At 30.0% G+C, this 18,102-nt stretch overlaps 2 protein-coding genes across 6 annotated transcripts in view; one reads left to right on the forward strand and one right to left on the reverse strand.

Moving 5' to 3' along the window:
* Nmnat (nicotinamide mononucleotide adenylyltransferase) overlaps window positions 1–7,305 on the reverse strand; it is a 13,827-nt gene extending 6,522 nt beyond the window's left edge. Inside the window, exons 1-6 of one of the 5 annotated variants that reach the window (XM_014423577.3) lie at window positions 7,076–7,302; window positions 6,740–6,963; window positions 5,264–5,455; window positions 5,082–5,183; window positions 3,402–3,556; window positions 1,847–1,985 (exon numbers count right to left, since the gene is read on the reverse strand). In XM_014423577.3, the coding sequence (XP_014279063.1) occupies window positions 1,847–1,985; window positions 3,402–3,556; window positions 5,082–5,183; window positions 5,264–5,455; window positions 6,740–6,963; window positions 7,076–7,151 (888 nt within the window). In that variant the 5' untranslated portion in view covers window positions 7,152–7,302. Of the gene's footprint in view, window positions 1–1,696; window positions 2,013–3,401; window positions 3,557–5,081; window positions 5,184–5,263; window positions 5,456–6,739; window positions 6,964–7,075 lie in introns of those variants that run through there. The other 4 variants (XM_014423575.3, XM_067050292.1, XM_024360544.2 and 1 more) reach the window with 4 other exon arrangements.
* A 2,658-nt stretch (window positions 7,306–9,963) lies between these two features.
* Window positions 9,964–13,393, forward strand: LOC106682633 (VIP36-like protein). Its single transcript, XM_014423586.3, has 7 exons — window positions 9,964–10,165; window positions 10,327–10,442; window positions 10,526–10,723; window positions 10,841–11,003; window positions 11,072–11,235; window positions 11,320–11,377; window positions 12,503–13,393. The coding sequence occupies exons 1-7, from the start codon at window positions 10,051–10,053 to the stop codon at window positions 12,652–12,654; spliced, it is 966 nt and encodes a 321-aa protein (XP_014279072.1). The 5' UTR covers window positions 9,964–10,050; the 3' UTR covers window positions 12,655–13,393.
* The last annotated feature ends 4,709 nt before the right edge of the window (window positions 13,394–18,102 follow it).

Genomic DNA, 18,102 nt, shown 5'->3' on the forward strand with positions numbered 1-18,102 from the left:
TTTTAACATCCATATTTCATAGAATTTATTTTTGTCTTCAAAACAATAAACAGATTTACTGTGGGTTCATTCACCACCACAAATAATTTTATCTATCAATGTTGGTAGGACTTTCCTTTTTCTATTAGTGATAAGACATTGTATGTGAAATAGATGCTTCCCCATTTTATAAATAAATAAATGTACAGTAGGATTGTTATTTATCATAAATGTGTGTTAAACTTGAAATGGTAATTATAAAAACAAATTTATTACTTTAATGGAAAAAGACAATCTCATACCAGGAAATATTTTTTAACTAGTCTCAAAAGAGGGTTATGTTGTAACTTTTAAAGGAAATATATAAATTAAGTGGTTCAAGCAATATAAAGATTATGAAACACTAAAAAATACTTATATAATTACAGGAAGTAAAATAAAGACTATGCCATGAGCTGATGATGATAAATGGAATTAAAATCACATCAATAATTTAATATCAGTTACATTATTAATCATAATATAACCCTTTAATACTTGAAAAAATACTTATATTTTATTTGGCACAAAATAATTATAGATCTAATGGGGGAAGGGGGAAAATAAGAAAAGAAAAAGCAAAACAAGTGCTAGTTGCAAGTACAAAGTTGTGTGATAAAGTGAGCATCAGTAAACTTACCCTCAAAATGGAGAAAACTATTTTCTATTTAAATTTCAAAACAATTGTACTACTCTTTGATTTCGTTTTTGTTTTTTTTCAATAAAACTGATACTTTAAAAATATCAGTAATAAAATGTATTTTAAAAATATGAAGACAATAGATTTAATACTGCTATCTATCCCAATGGGACCATTTCATTAATTAACAATATTGTAGACTCCCTATAATTTCAACCTGGGCCCTGTTTCATAATGAAAGCTAATTGTATTAGATCATAAATACAAGTATACAATCACTAATACTTTTTGTTCTATAATGGGGACTTCTGATTGTACTATTATATGATATTAGCAGTTAAAAAGTAAAAAATTACAAATTACATTATACAAGACAGCGAAATTATACAGATTACAAACTGAAAGACTAATAGTATTAATCTGTACTTTATTATGAAACAAAGACTCAGGAATTAATGTAAAAAATACAAATTTTTGAAAATCATAAATTAATAACACAAAAATAAAATTAATTGAAATTGACTAAATATACCGAACAGTAAAAAATTAATGATAAAATTCTTTGTGTATTTATAAACAAATAAAAAGCTCAAACCACAACGTAAATATATATATATTATTTTTTTAAAAAATATTTTTATATTTTAGGATCCATGTAGTTTTTTTTTTTCAAAACTGATCTTTCTAATTAGGGGGTTGTAATATTGCTGAATTAAAACCAATCTTATTAATATGTGTGAAAAGAGATTGAAAATAGTAATATGGGATGTGGTTCAGCAAAAGTTCATATTAGTTAATTAGGTATTACGTACTTAATTATTTGTTATTTAATTTTTTCAAAAGAAAAAAAAATATTAGGAGTCTAAATATAGAAAAATAAATATACCGATTTTATCAAAATTAAAATTTTAAAAAATGACATCCAAAACTAAATTTTTAGAAATTTAAATAAGTTATTAAAAAGTTAAAATTAAAAAAATATCAGAAAAGGAGCTAAAATGAATATTCATATTATAAAAGCAATAATAGCTCCATTAATAGTTTTCTCCACACTTAGACAGTGGTTTCCTTATCACTTATAACCTCTATCCTCCCATCCTCAGTAATCTGAAATTCTACTCTCGTCTCTTCTTCTTCCTCCTCCTCAACTTCCTCTTCTACTACATCTACTTCCTCTCCTTCTGTTACCTTTCTCACGGGGACAGCTAGACCAGGCCTAGGAGTTCTTCCTTCACGCTGTGGAGAATGTCTTGAATAATTACCCGAATCTGGAGTGTCGATTCCTCCCATGATAAGGTCACTTGGAGACGGGGTTAAGTGATACAGACTGGAATTCGTATACATATGATACTTACTGAATCCATGAAAGCAATAACAAGAAAAAAGGGATTATTACAATAATCTAATTGTTCATTTAAATAACATTCAACAAATTAATTTATAAAAAAGGAACGAAAATTATCCATCGCTCTCCATTCAGTTTGAAAGTACTGAACAGACTTTCATGGCTCCTGACTAACTTCTGACATCTAAACACCATATCATTAGAGGTTTTAAGAAAATTAATGAAGTCAAATGTCGTGATCATAATCTAGATCTTAACATTACTGTTCCATTACCTGATGAAACAGCAATTTCTCCTCTCCCTTAAGAATTAATCATAGCTTTTAACCACATTATAAAAATATTATATTGACTCTATTGATAGATTTTCAAAAATGTATACCATTATTGAATGTATCCTAATTAATTAGTTCTTAGTCATGCACATTGAAACCATAATAGAAGAAAGCACAATATTTATCATTAAATGTTTAGCAAGCTTATTTTTTTACAAAAAAAAAAGTTTGTTCAATCTGTGAATCACGAAAAAAGTAATCATCTCATTCAGAATAAACTTTTTTTAAAGATGTATGCTTTGAATAATTTCACCATTGAATAGTTCCACACTTGTCTACTGGCCACAAGGGTTGCAGCTATATAAGATTTCTCTCCACCTTCATTTAAGTTTACTTCATTGGTAATTGCTATTTTTTTTTTTTGTTCAAACTTAATATGGATGTTATTCACCTCAAAATGCCATTTAATTTTCATTTTGTCACTAGTAGTAGTCTTGTCCATTTTACTGGAATATTCCATAAATTATGTTTTTGTGAAATAAAAAAAAATTCAAGGGGGGGTGTAACATAAATATTCCAATATCTACTTTTTCATAACATTTACACATTAAAGGCTGAGAAAACATAAAACTGCTCGTTGATTCCGACTAATACAGTCTTCCGACTAACACTTCCAATTCACTACAAAAGACATACATGCAGAGTTGAGCTTTGGGGCTCCACTAATCCTTCGAATTCCTCTTGTATCCAATCTGAAGTTATAAATCAATATTTATTCTACAAGCAGCAATAGTCTGCTCCATGAGACGAAAGAAATTGGATAAACTGTGCATTGAGGACAATTTTTATTTGAAGGGGTTAACATTTTGCAGGATCATACAAGGCAAAAGCTGTGGAGTCCCTTCAAAGAGAGGATGCCACCCAATCCATAGTTCATGGTCTGTAATTTAACTAATTTCTTTCGCCTCAAGGAATGGACTAAAATACTGTCATTTTTTTATCTTAAAACATTACCACTAGCACAAGAAAAAGAAAAGTAGAATTGGATTAACTTTAATAATCAATAAAGATTTGAAAATAATAAAAACATTTCTCAAATGGTTGGCTTAAAAAAGAAAACTAACTTATCAAGAGATCCATAAAGGCAATGATTCTTAATGTAGTCAATCACGCTGTCTGCGACTAAGTACTTAACACTCTCTCCCCTTCTCAAAGATCTCCGAATCTTAGTAGAGCTTACTTCATTCGTGATCCACTCGGTAATAATATGAATATTGTTCTGAAACACACAATATCTACAATTAATACAATATACAGTTAAAAATATGCATGACTCTTTTCACAACACATAATCATAAATGAGGGAATGGTGGGGGTTGCGATCAGTAAAGAACACAAATAAATAAAAAAATATTCATTTACTTATTTGTGTTCTTCACCTACCACACCCACAACCATCTTATGTATTATCCATGGTCAACTATTTACTCATTATAACATAGACATTAATAATTTATTTCACATAAATATAATCTTAAATGTAAATAATTGTATAGTACATGAGCCATTCTCACAGAAAAAGGTTTAAGTAATTTCCAGAACATTTGTGGCTTCTCATACGATTTTTGAACTGAAATTTTTTTTAAATTATAGTAGGAAAAAACTGTATCTAAAAATGATTCACAATCTTCCCAACTACAAGATTTTGTATAGTCTTTCCTGTATAATAAAAATTGAAAAAAAAAAACAGTCTTCTACCATAATTCAGAAGAATACTTCTTTATAATAAAAAATGATTGCCTTCATTATTAGAATAGAGAGGCTACAATATTAAGATAAAGATTTAAAACAAAGATCAATCAGTCGGAGTATCCCCAATTTTTTTCACCCTGATTGAAATACTTTTACATTTCAGAAAAGTTGAAATAAAAACTGCTTCGTCCTGTAAGAATGACCTACATTTTGGAAATCTTGATTACAGAAATAATTTTTATTTGAAAATGTCTATATTCCAACAAAAATTATTTTTTTCACTGTTTCAATTTGCTATTGCACTATGGTTTATACCCAAACAATTTAAAAATATAACAAAAGAAAAAACACTACAAAACTGAATTTTGAAACAAAATGCTCACTCTATGATTTCTATATTAAGAAATTTTGATGAAACTATTCTTCAATTTTAAAATATAATTCAACATCAATTATAAGTTCAGCAATGATTGATAGTAGCTCAAGCAGTGAATGGAAGGAGACGAGAAGATAATTCTTTACCCAACTATGAGGTAACCACAAGAAAGTATTCAAAGGTTGTTTGAGTGAATAGCTTATTTTTATCGTTCAAATAATTCAATTAAATGTGGCGAATGTTTTAAAACAAGTTGAATTCAAAATTATTTAATTAATGTATTCAGTCTATTTATTACCAGCTTGTTAACAATGCTTAGGACGATCAGCTCAACCGACTTTTAAGTTTGATACCTCAAATTATTCAATGAAATCCTATGTTCTAAACCATTGACAATATTAATTATTAAATATGATAAGCTAATAATTTTCCATTTCGATTTTATTTTTTAAAAAAGAAACCATGATTATCTAGCTAGCAGCAAGTGATTAAATTATGGAAAGATTTCTGTGGTGGAGGCTAGAATTGACAATTACCCTTTGAAAAAAAAAAATATCAAGACATTGATAGCCATAAAACTATCTGATCAGATTTAAAATAAAAATTTAAAAGATATTAAGAAATAGTCAATAAAACCTGAGTAAAAGTAAAGAAAAAAGTACATTATTTTGCTTACACTAAACTTTGTTAACACATCAGATTCATAGACAAATTTGTGTGGGTCTGTTCCAGCCCTGGTAATGACAGCCAGGCCATGGTCACCAATAATGGTTTCAATCTAGAATCATGAAATTTGTTTAGGATCAAATTAAGTAACATATACTCGCCAATAAGAGCTACATAATAACTCTCAATTACATCAGATTCCTTCCACAGCCCAGGGGAGCTGAATGATTGCAACAAATCAGCTCCACATAGAAGTTTCACTAGGACATTAACTTCATTAGTCTGGTATCTTCGAATATTTCTCACCCAAGAAGGATCTTCATTATCATTGTTTTTATTATTATCCATGTTATCATCTGTGCTGAGAGCAGCGTTGATTTTATTCTATTAAAGAAAAAAAATCAATTCAAATAATAAAACAATTAACTAAATATTCAAGAAATATAACATATTTGTTATTTATTGCCTGGACATTGAAATAAATATTAATTAAAAGATAATATAAACAGGGAATAATAAATTAAACTTTGAACTAAATTACAAAACAATCATTACAAAAATATCCAGCACTCATTTAAATAACAATAATATTTAAAAACTATATAAAATTTGATAAAGAGATAATTTAATATTAATGTATCCTTATTAAAGATTTAATGCCTGACTTAATAAAAAAAACTAATATATTTGATAAGGCAATATTATAGCAAAAACTGAGATAGTTAAAACCACAAATGCAAATGATTTATGACAAAAACCTGTTGAAATTATGACTGAGCACTGATAACATTTTCAAACCCAACTGAAAATAAAATTACTAAATAATAAATCTATTACAATGTTAGCATTTCAATTTTAAGATTTTAAACAATAGCACTATTATTATAGATTAAGTGAAGCATACTTAGTGATGATAATTACTTCATAATGAAGTGCTCCAGCATGTGGTATTAACTACATTTTATCAGAGAACAACACGTAAAAATCAAGTTTATGTATATTTAAGAAAACGAAACTCAGAGAGGATATTAAATTAAAATCATTTTAAATAGGTTTCCTATCTTGGTTTTCTTACTGATTTTTTTCTTCAATGTCAGGCATTAAAATCTGTAATAATGATGTACCAATCTGTGGCGAGTTAAATAATATGAAGAAAAAAATATGGTAGGAATTTTTCTCCCCCTAGACTGACTTAAACTGCTGGAAAAAAGTATTAATAACTCACCAAATAAGGGATTTGAAACAAATCTACTAGAGTAGATTAATCACCCGATGAGAATCCATTAATTTGTGGATGTAGCCTGAATGCCATCGACAAAGCCAACAAAATTCTGTGTTGATGTTTTTTGAACCCGTTTTTAAGTATGTTTGACCTATTACTAACACAATACTTACCTTTATCTATTTTTGCTCTCCAATAACTTAATTTTGAAATAGTATGATAACGCCTATTTCCCCTCCGTAATCTTCATATATTGTAAAAAAGATGCAATATTAAAAATAGGAAATAAATAACTTTTTAAAATCATAGGTTTTTTTAAACCAGTGAGAGGGCATGATTTAGTGTTGGTTATTCAATGCTCAGACTGAGCATTTGGGAGTTTTCATAATTATTATTATAACCATTAAGTTAATTAGGTGATATATAGTGAAATGTTCAAAACAAACTTGATGATACTGAAGTGTCTGTCTGGTAGGTGTCCAGCTTTCTTGGTTGCACTCCCAATCACTTAAATGAATCCATTCTGAGTCTTGTAAAGCAAGTTTTATTAATGTACACCGATGAGTGGATGCTATTAATTCTTTCTTGTTATAACCATCATGAACAGGTGAAATAATTCCTCCTACTACCTGATATGTCCCCACTCTGTTAATGTGATCTCTGGCCAATTCTAGAGAGATGTAAAAAAAGAAAAGAAAAGAAATTTAAGAGAATAAAAAATTTACGATTATAACTTGTGTCAAAAAAGAATAAAGAACTAAAAAATAATTCAGGTATCTTACCAAACATCCTTAAGTGCATATGGGTGGGTGGATTAAATGAGCCACAAGCTAATAAAACTATTTTCGTCTTAGTCATGTTTTAATGATCGTACAACTAATAAGAAAAAACAATTTATTCAAAATATGATATAATCCTGTAACTTCAACAATAACCTGACAGCAATGACAAACATTGCCCAAGTCAGACTACATTGAAACCTTACTGTTGTGGAGCGGCTCCAATGACAGTAGCGGATATCGCTATCAGTTACAAAAACTTGTGATAAGGTGACAAGCACTGATTCAATAACGACCCAAAACAATTCCTCTACCCATAGATCTAGTATAATTTTGTCATCGATGTAGTTATGTAGTAATCTAGTAATGCAGTAATCTATTATAACTTGTATATTAAGCATTAATTTCTAAAAATATTTTCATATTACAGTGGATCTTCTCTTAACGGACATACGTCAGTACGGAAATCCCTCTAGCCGGACAATCTTATGAAATCCCAGCCAGCAAAGTACAAAATTAATGAATTTGAACCTTTAGTTATGAAATCCCTCCAATCCGGAAACAGATACTAATTTCATTCCCTATCACCACTCTTCAGGGCTCAGTAATGGATTAAAGTCGTAGGCTTGTGATAGTTCTTTCTTTACTCTCTGTAATTCATTTACTATTTACTTCATTTACTACTCTCTGTTACTCATTCTTTACTCTCATAACAACTCATAAGTAGAACTAGACCAAATTTGGACATAAGTGGCCGGAATAACCTTTTCCGAAGATTATGAGCACAAACTGCTAATTTTAAGTAAAGAGGCAACTATTGGCGCTGTGGTAATAAAAAATTCCCTGGCTCTTCATATTATTAGAGAATAGTTACTTTGGGGCTGTACCGGACAATCTGTACATTTCGGTGTCTAGTTTCCGAAGTTGTGTCAAAAAAATCCGTCCCCCATCCGACTTTGTTGGGAGGAAACGTCAGCGGGATCTAGGAGTAGACGGACGATATATGGAACTGGAGTGGGAGCGGAGGTATCTTGTGAGCTTTTAAATATTTTGGTTTAATACCGTGATTTCAGAAATGAGCTAGCTTTTGTCGAAGAGCTCTACAGGGGCTATAGATGCTGAAGTTGCGAGGCGTTAAAACGTTTATCTGTGGCTACGGTGGACTCATTTGGTAAAGCGGCATGCTTGTCATATTCTGATAATGGTAAAACGTTATGGACGTTCTCCAAAACTGAGTTATTGATTTTTTTTAAAAATGTACCATTGCAACTCATGAATGATCTTGGGTTCAGTACTTGTTAACGAAGTTCTCAATTTAGCTTGTGTGAAAATGTGAATTAGATCACGCACAGCCAAAACGCCTCCTTCTTAATTAAGGATACCCTTTGCAAACGCTGGGAGTGCCTCTGGAGAGTTCCTCGGCTTTTGCCGAGCTGGGATCGATCCATGGGTGATACAGCGGAGCAAATAATTATCGAACATAATATTCAGAGATAGGAGAGGAGTGCCTGAGCTGCCCCAAACTTCTGAATAGATATAAAAATGAACCTGAAACCTTTACTAACTGTAACCCGGACTATCCTCCAATAATCTACTTTATATGGTCAAATATCTTCTCCAAAATGAACTTATTTTGTTGATTGAATTATGGTGTATATCAATATATACACTATCAAAACGAATGGATCCAGGCCCACAGTCACTAAACTCTACTTGATGAGGCTCCGACTTAAACCGCAAAGGATTCGATGGGGATTCGTTTATCTCTTGAGTGGGAGTAGACAGAAGTCGAAAGTTGTGATCCAACTAAAGTAGTAATGATTTTAAACAATTTGTTCATATTTTTCATTTATTCCAAATTTTACTAACACCGGCTGGTAAGTAAGTCTTGACTTTTTCTAGTATCTATTGGCTTCAATGGATTCAGTCCATACTTTTTGTTACGTTTTTCAGTTGGGGAAGATACTTTATAATATACCTTTTCTAATCATACTTTACATAATTAACTTATTTGTTGAATCCTTAGTAAAAGTACTGGATAAAAACTTATTGCCTTAGAGGATTTTCTTTTCCTTACGTTAAAAGTTACTGGTCTGAATATTATCTTGTAAAAGTGTCTATACGTGTCCGTTTGTCTAAACACTGTGTGTTATAATTAAAAAAACATTTCGGCCCGGCAAGAGGAATGATAATGGGGCAGTTTATGATCGTTTAGAATAACGATGGTCAGCTATTTCGAGATTAAAAATTCAATAAAGTAGTAGACGATGGGGCATATTATGATATCAACAATTGATCTGGTAAATAAAACATCGGTGTGAGATGCCCATCTTTGGGAAAATCACCGATAAGTGGTTATATCTTACTTATTTCACTGACTTGCTTTATTAGTGGTAAATCTGACAAAAAAGTTTTGATTTTATATTTAATTTGACGTATAGTACCCCAAACTAGAGTTACTTTCTCTACCTGCGTCCTCCTACAGTCTGTCTAAAAGCTAGTACTGTCACAAAGTACCCCAGTCAAAGGTATAATTTAGGGAATACATCAAACACATAATTAAAAATTTTTTTGTTTCAGATGTGCCACTATTTAAGAAACGTAGCTGTATTTATAATGTGCGGACAGAGGCAGGAACAGTATACATGAGCTAAAACTTGAATCTTTTAACTTAAAATTTTGAACACATGGGTGGTGCTCTTGTCTCAGGCATCGTCGAGTTTCTCTTATTTTCAACGAGTGTTCTACCAAAAGTTTTAACTTTTTAAACGGTTTATCTATGTAATTAATATTTTAAATAAATAAACCAAATAAAATTGTTTTCGCTCAAATTAAATAAAACCGGGAACGGTAATGCTGGTCCCGATCCACTAGATGTCGCACGGTTTCTTGGAACTCAGTACCTGAGTTGCATTCGTTGGGTGAATAGTTTGTCACTGTGTTTGCCTAGTCCTATTCTTGTTTTTGTGGCTTTAATCATGAAGGATATACCTATTTTAGTTTTTATTTGTTTCTTGACGTTTTTTTACGTGCGAGCAGAATCATCAAAGGATTATTTGAAACGAGAACACTCCCTTATCAAGCCCTATCAAGGTACAAGTTATAACCTTAAATGATTTTGTATTCTTAATTAAGAATAAGTGATTAGGTTGATTGGTTGTGGATTTTTTTTTGTTAGTGCAATTCTGAATGTACTATTGCTAACTATTTTTAATTATTTTTGGTTTAATTTGTTTTTCATTTGATGTAAACAGGGACTGGTATGATGGTACCTTTTTGGGATTTCAGTGGAAGTACCTTAGTCACTCCCAACCTTGTGAGAATCACACCTGACCAACAGAGTAAGCAAGGTTCTTTATGGAATTCAGTGGTAGGTTTAATATTGTATTTTTGTGGCACTTGAAATTGCTGAGGAACTAGGTTTGCTTATTTTATTCTATTTTTTTTTATTAGCCATGTACAGTACCAAGCTGGGAAATGCAAGTACAATTTAAAATCCATGGACATGGTAAAGAACTTTTTGGTGATGGAATGGCTATATGGTATGCTAAAGAACGTATGCAATCTGGACCAGTGTTCGGTAATCAAGACTATTTCCACGGATTAGTAGTCATTATTGATACATACAGCAACCACAATGGTGAACACAATGTAAGTCTCCAATGTAATTGGTTTGGATTCTGAGAATTTTATGTTCTTCTATAATTAAATAATAAAGTTTTAGTAATGATCTGGAGTAATTGATTTTTTTGTTTTTATGTCTGGTAGCATCAACACCCATATATTTCAGCCATGATTAACAATGGAACATTGCACTACGATCATGACAAGGATGGTACTCATACTGAACTTGCTGGTTGTGAAGCTAAATTGCGGAATGTATTTTATGACACTAACATTGCAATCAGATACGAACAAGATACATTGACTGGTATGTTACACTAATAATTGCTCAATTACTGATTAGTAGAACAGTGCATCTTATTTTTTTCTTTTTAGTTTTTTCAGATGTAGAAAACAAAGGAGAGTGGAAGGAATGCTTTAAAGTAAATGGGGTGAAGCTTCCTACTGGTTATTATTTTGGCGTATCTGCTGCCACTGGTGATCTCTCAGATAATCATGACATTATTTCTCTTCGTTTATTTGAGTTGGATTCATCCGATGTAAGATAATTTAGTTTTTATTTAACGTATTGGTGCATTTTTCAGCAGTTATTCCTATTAAGAATATTTTTTTTTGATTCACAGATTGTTGAAGATCGGTCCAAAATTCTTCCATCAGCTTTGAAATACGATGCTCCTAGAGGTTAGTGATATTATACTTGTGGTGTTTAAAATGTGTTGTTGTCATAAGGTCATGCTTAGAGGTCTTGTATTTTGGCCTTCATGGTTCTCAAGGTGTTTTTTTTTTGTTTTTTCCAAACCCTCTAAAACTGAAATAAAAAGTGAATTAGTAGTGCATTACTGTGAAAAAAGAAAAGTAATTCATGTTGTGTCTTACCTTTTACTACCTTTGGTATTTTAAGGTTACCTGTTATGTTTAATGTCATGAGCTGTCAAGGTGTTGATTCATGTGATGTCATTTATAATCAAGCCTTATTTCAACTAAATTGCAGTTTGAGGGGAAAATATCCTAAAATATAACACCTAAATTCATGTATTACAAACTTACTAGGATTTATTTCTTTTAAAAATTAACTTTGCTTACTAAGGAAAATAGTCTTATTTGTATATGATTATCATTATTATATAAACATTATTTTTGCTACTTATAGCATTGTCTTTATTCATTCTAACAAAGCCTTTTGTTTGAGTACTATACTAATTTTCATGAGTTCTTCATGTATTATTAATTTTGAAAATAATTATTTAGAAACATTAATAATTATTCGGGATTATATAGTTGATATTATAAGTACCTATTAGCTATATCTATCTACTAATCCTTCAATTAGGCTGAGCACACATTGAGACACAGGTGACTCAGGGATATGCAGTACAGAGTACACAAAAGCATTCATACTGTGTACAGCATGTCGCAATGTGCTCTTGGTCTATTAGTATTGCCATTTAAATAATTCAATAGTTTCTATAGAGGTATGAACATTTAAATTTATTATGTTAACATTCAATGAATAAAACATGTTAATATCATCGCTTTATTGATGGATAATAAATCAAGCTACATTATTGCTTTCTGATTGACAAAAGTAGAATTATTTTGTCTCTAGACATATAAATTTTCATTTTGATTCAAAGTTTCAACAGTAGCTAACTGTGGATTATTTTTTTAAATTCTGTTACTCCTCATACCTATGCATATTATTAAATATTTTACTTTTTGAAATTAATGGAATGATGTCTAAAGTGTTTTTGTTAAGATAAGTGGTAGTTATAAAATCATTCTAATAATAATTATATAATTCTGCAGAACGGGTGGAAGATGTAAAGCCGGCATGGTCTGGTACCAAAACATTCTTCATCATGCTGTTAGGGGCGATATTGCTCATTGGTGTTGCTGTTGGTGCTGTTTATGCCTATCAACAACATCAGACGAATTCACGGAAGAGATTCTATTATTAAATTATGAATTTTCCTCTTATTATCTTTCAAACTATTTTACAACTGTACTGGGACGTTCATGAAATATTTTGTTGTTTTTTAGTGCAGTGTCATACTATAACTAAGTAAGGAAACATAATTGTCATCAGAAATTAAATGTGATAATATATTGTAGGAAAAGAAAAAAAAATGAGTTTATTGTTCCAGAACTATTTTTGTGAATAGTGAACACATGGACCTTAATATATTTTAGTTTGAATTTTTAAACTGTATATATGTGTTTATATATAGGAATAAGAATTTTAAATTGGACTTATAAATTTGTGAAAGGAATTCATTGAGTATCTTGCTGAATCAAGTGTTTACTACCCAAGGTTATTTGAATTGTCAATTTATGTTCTCATCACAATAGGAGATTAGTTATTTTTCAAGATATTGTGTGAGTATGTGTATATATATCTATCATTAGTTATTATTACTTGGATTATTCAAGATTCATGTATCAAGTACTGATATGTTAAGCTTCCATGGTTATTTTTGTTCATTTATTTGTGTATAAGCTATTTATTGTATTTTTTAGTCAATCATGTTCATTAAATCAATCTTTTATTTGATTAATGTGATATCTGTTTCTCTTTTGTTTTTGTAAGTATATTTATATCTTTCAATAAATTTGACTTAATGAAGCCACAACTTTGGTAGAATTTGTAACATTTTGTTTATTGTTGAAGAATAAAGCTCTTCGGAATGTTTTCTTTTATCTGCATTTCTAACATTTTGTACTAGCATAAATCAAATAGCATCTTGAATCCAAAATATTTGAAGTTTTTAATCATATTTTTTAAAAAATATTTGTTAAGTAGTTTCAGAAGAATTATTCAACCATTTATAAGAAAGAGAAAACCAGAATATAAGTAAGAGGGCTATAATTAATTGATTATAGCTATTCCAGCTATAATTAGTATTGGATTTTATTTTCAATAAAATTTTTTTCAGAATTATACCAGAATAATAAGATTAAAAAAGTATGAAAACTAAGTATATAAGGCAATCTTTTCCCTTAATCCATTTATTGTTTTAGTCACAATATTGCATAGATTCAATATATTGCAACATTTTAGAATTAGTTTAGAATATATTATTTTATAAATTTGATTAATGAAAGGTATTTTGGATAGCATGACTATCCATAAAACCTGATTTTGTATGTGTAGCTACGAAAGAACTAATTTTCAATTCTTAATGAGTTGTTGAATTTTGAGTGGCTTTATACTATGAAATGGAAAACAATGATTATCTTATGAACATAATATGCAGTTGTGTTTTATTTACTACGACTCTTGTTTTTTTTATCATTGTTACTACTATTCAAAGGGGAGTGAAGGAGCGACTAGTAGCCTGCACCTTAGATAAACTATATAAATACTTGAGATGAATTATTACTGTAGGAAACACATTTAATATTGATATTATACGAGGAGAAGATGGTTGGGGGTGCGGTCAAAATAAAACAAATAAGTTGATGAAACTTATTTAATCGTGCCAACGTTTCGGCTAGGGTTTCTAGCCTTCATCAGGGCTAAGAACAGAACAAGATAACAACCAATGAATATAGAAAATAAAAAAAAAATATAAACAGGATGATATAAAATGAATATTAAATAATATAGAATTAATAAAATAAAGCGATGAGAGAAGTGGAAAATAAAATGTATACATAGGAAATTGAATAAGTCGGTAAAATAACATAATTAAGGAAATAAAATAAAAATTAAGTTATATAATGCAAAGAAATATGAATATATTAGTTATGAATAATTTAAAAATTAAAATATGGAAAGAAAAATAAAATTGAGAGAAAGAAAATATATGTAACCATTATAATTGATAACGAGGCAAAATATAAGTAAAGTTTAACAAAATAATTGAATAGAAAAAAAAAATTTTGAAAACAATAATTCCATTTCATTTCTCTCATCATTTTATTTTATTAATTCCATTCTATAAAATTATTCACTTTATGTCATTCTGTTTATGTTTTCTATATTCATTAGTTGTTATTTTGTTCTGTTCTTAGCCCTGATGAAGGCTAGAAACTAGCCGAAACGTTGGCAGGACTAAATAAGTTACATCAACTCATTTGTGTTTTATTTTGACTGCAACCCCAACCATCTTCTCATATAAGTCATCTACGGTCTCCCATAATAATGTTGATATTAATTTTTCAAACATCAGTAAAACTTAAAAATTCATTATATTCAGCAAAACAGCTTATTTGGATATTTGTGACATGCTAAGGGGACTGTTTGTATTTAATAATTTTTTATTTTTAGAGATTTCAATCAACTTAAATTCCAAAACTTTCCTGAATCAAACTAGGTATTAATTTCAAGTTTCAAAGGATTTTGTATCCTATCAAGAAAATTTTAGGGTGTTTATTAGGTTATTATAAAGAGGAAGTAAATTCACTAAGAACTTAAAAATTAATGTGATTATTATTTTGTGTGTGTTCCTATTATCCTTTTTTTAAATCCGTCTTCAACACATTTTAATAAGCAATTGGTATAGTGTTATATTAGATTATCAGCCATTAAGACTGTATTTCACCTTAAATAATTCTTTATCATTATGTGTAATATAACTTCTGGGAAGCCATTGGTATTGTGTTGCCTCATACAATTCACCTGATATCTCAATAGCGTGGTGGAAATGACATCAAGGTCATCAGTTAAATTCTGTTACGGTCGAATTTTGACAGGAAGTTGATGAAATTGATAATAAATCAGGGTTATAGCAATAAAGTATAAATTATCTTCGTTGATTATAATCTACATTGTCTCTCCCTACGGCTTGAAACTTTATGATACCCATTATAAGTAATTAAATTCCTCGTGCTTTATGTTTTATGGTCGGTGGATGATAAGTTTATCTAAGCGTAATAAGCTGATGTCAGGGTTTGTAATTGTGTTAGAACCACAGGCAAATAAATGATAAGCCTTATTGGTTTCCGATTTGAGTTCAACTTTCTATCTTATCCATAGAAGCAACGAAAGACTAAAAAGAACATTCGAGGTAAATTGAAGATAAAATGGATTTATTTATTTTGGAACTTCAGGATAGGTGATAATCTATAAAATAAATCAATACCTAACAGGTATGTTGTAGGGTTTACTAGGAGAGAAGAACCTCATCCTTCTCAATAATTTGAAAACGCTACATGTAACGAAATTACTGATCCGAGAACTAATTTCAATCTGCGAAAATTGTGATTAAGCTTTATTCAAAGAGGTTGTTACTCACTGAATTACTTATAAAAGCCATTTTGATTGGTCTGTTTTACAAAAATACTTAGGAACATAGTAAAATTTTGAGTTAAATCCTAGACTTCATAATTATTTGGTAATTTTTTACGCCTTCCCTCATAAGTTTTTGTTGTAACATTCCTGTCCATCAGAGCCTTCACTTGAATCGAAGGTATACAGAGCTGTCTTTACTCGATGGATCTACCATTAGTACAAGAGCCAGAAAGAAAAAAAGGCAGTGATCTCACCCCAATTTTTTATTACATTAATGAAAACTATGTATAATTACTGGTCAAAATTGATGAGTCTGCCAAGTATAGGTAGGGGTAATAAAAAATGGCGGCTGTTTCAAAACCTTAAAAAACATTAATTTTTCATTCGGAGCTCTATATCTTAAAAACTACCTACAACACTAGAAAATTTAAGAGAACATTATTTAAAGAAGATTAAATTTGCTGAAATATTAGCCCTAAAAGGGCTATTTACGTCCAATAGTTCTCGAAATATAGCTTTTTAAAAAGCAAAATTTCTTAAAAATCTACTGAATGATTAGTAGTTACTTAATTTATTTTGAGAAATAATCTCAGAAACTATGTAACGTACAGATGTCTGTTAGCACTCAAATTAAAGCTAGTTTAATGGACTATAAAGAAGTTCATGACCTTTACCTTCATAGGAATAGCAGTTTTCATGATATTTGCAAAAATAAATTGATTTATAATTGTTCGGACAATAAGTTTGATTTATGAATAACTTCATTTCAGAAACCATTGGACGTACAGATGTCTGCCAGCGCTTAAATTAAAGCTAGTTAAATTTACTGCAAAATTGTTATGTTTATCTTTGTAAGAGTAGTAGTTTTTATGATATTTGACAAAATAAACTCACAAAATGTTAATTTCTTGGTGATCTTATAAATATTGGATTTTTGAAAAAATAAATCTCTAGATTCATAAGACGCACATATGTCTGCCAACACTCAAAATAAAGGAAATTTAACTTACTATAAAGTAGTTTATGACACTTATCTTCGTAGGGGTTGTAGTTTTTATGATATTCACATATGAATATAAATTTGGCAAATGAAAATTTGTCCGAACAACTATAAATCAATTTTTTTTGCAAATTTCATGTAAACTATTACTCATACGAAGATAAACATTATAAACTAATTTATATCTCATTAAACTAGCTTTAATTTGAATGCTAATAGATATCTGTACGTCAAATGGGTTTTGAGATATAAATTTTTCAAAATAAATATACAAACTACTGACCTTTCAGTACGTCCCATACAACATTTTTATGAAATGTTGCTTTTTAAAAAGCAATATCTCGAGAACTATTTAACGTAAATAACTCTATTAGGGCTCATATTTTAGGAAATTTACTCTTCTTTAAATGACGTTCTCTTAGGTTTTCTTGTGTTGTTCCTGCTTTTTAAGATATAGAGCTCCGAATGAAAAATTAGTTTTTTTTTTATCGATTTGAAACAGCCGCCATTTTTTATTCCTCCTACCTATACTTGGCAGACTTATCAATTTTTACTATTAATTATACATAGTTTTCATTAAAGTAATCAAAAATTGGGGTGAGATAACTGCCTTTTTTCTCCTCTTGGGCTCTTGTACTATAAGACCAGGTCTACGGATGGCCTCGTAATTTATATGGCCCCTCAAATTCCGTTATCGACCTCTTGTAAGCGTATTTAAATTTTTATTACGCCTGTTGAACAGATTCGATACTTAGACAAGAAACTGCTCGTAGATTCCGATTGCTACAACACTTACTTGACAAACGCTCTAAACTTCCCATTCACTACAAAAAATTAGTATACACTACAATAATCAGACCAATTTGGACATATGGAATTGAGCTCTGGGGCTCCTCCAAGCCATCAAATTCTTCCCGCATCCAGTCGTTACAATCCAAAATCCTTGATGCTCCTTAATACTTCACAAAGACCTTAACATCCCATTCGTTGCAGATTTGACCCAAAACAGATATGCGTCTTTTCATTCCAAACTCCTCAATCATCCTAACCCATTTATTCTTAATCTTTCATCTTTAACAATCCCTGATAATCCTCCGAGGCGTCTGAAAAGAAGATGGCCACGGGACCTTCTAATTTAAATTAATGTTTGAAGTACCACCAATGGGTGGTTCC

Source organism: Halyomorpha halys, unplaced genomic scaffold (genome assembly GCF_000696795.3).
Source record: "Halyomorpha halys isolate HHAL.00 unplaced genomic scaffold, Hhal_1.1 Scaffold432.1, whole genome shotgun sequence".
Taxonomy (NCBI): Eukaryota; Metazoa; Arthropoda; class Insecta; order Hemiptera; family Pentatomidae; genus Halyomorpha; species Halyomorpha halys.

Excerpts from the sequence above, each read along its gene's own strand:
- LOC106682633 (XM_014423586.3), top strand. The coding sequence starts at position 10,051 with ATGAAGGATATACCTATTTTAGTTTTTATTTGTTTCTTGACGTTTTTT. Across the intron at positions 10,443-10,525 it reads GTTCTTTATGGAATTCAGTG|CCATGTACAGTACCAAGCTG; the intron begins GTAGGTTTAATA and ends TTTTTTTATTAG. Across the intron at positions 11,236-11,319 it reads TTGAGTTGGATTCATCCGAT|ATTGTTGAAGATCGGTCCAA; the intron begins GTAAGATAATTT and ends TTTGATTCACAG.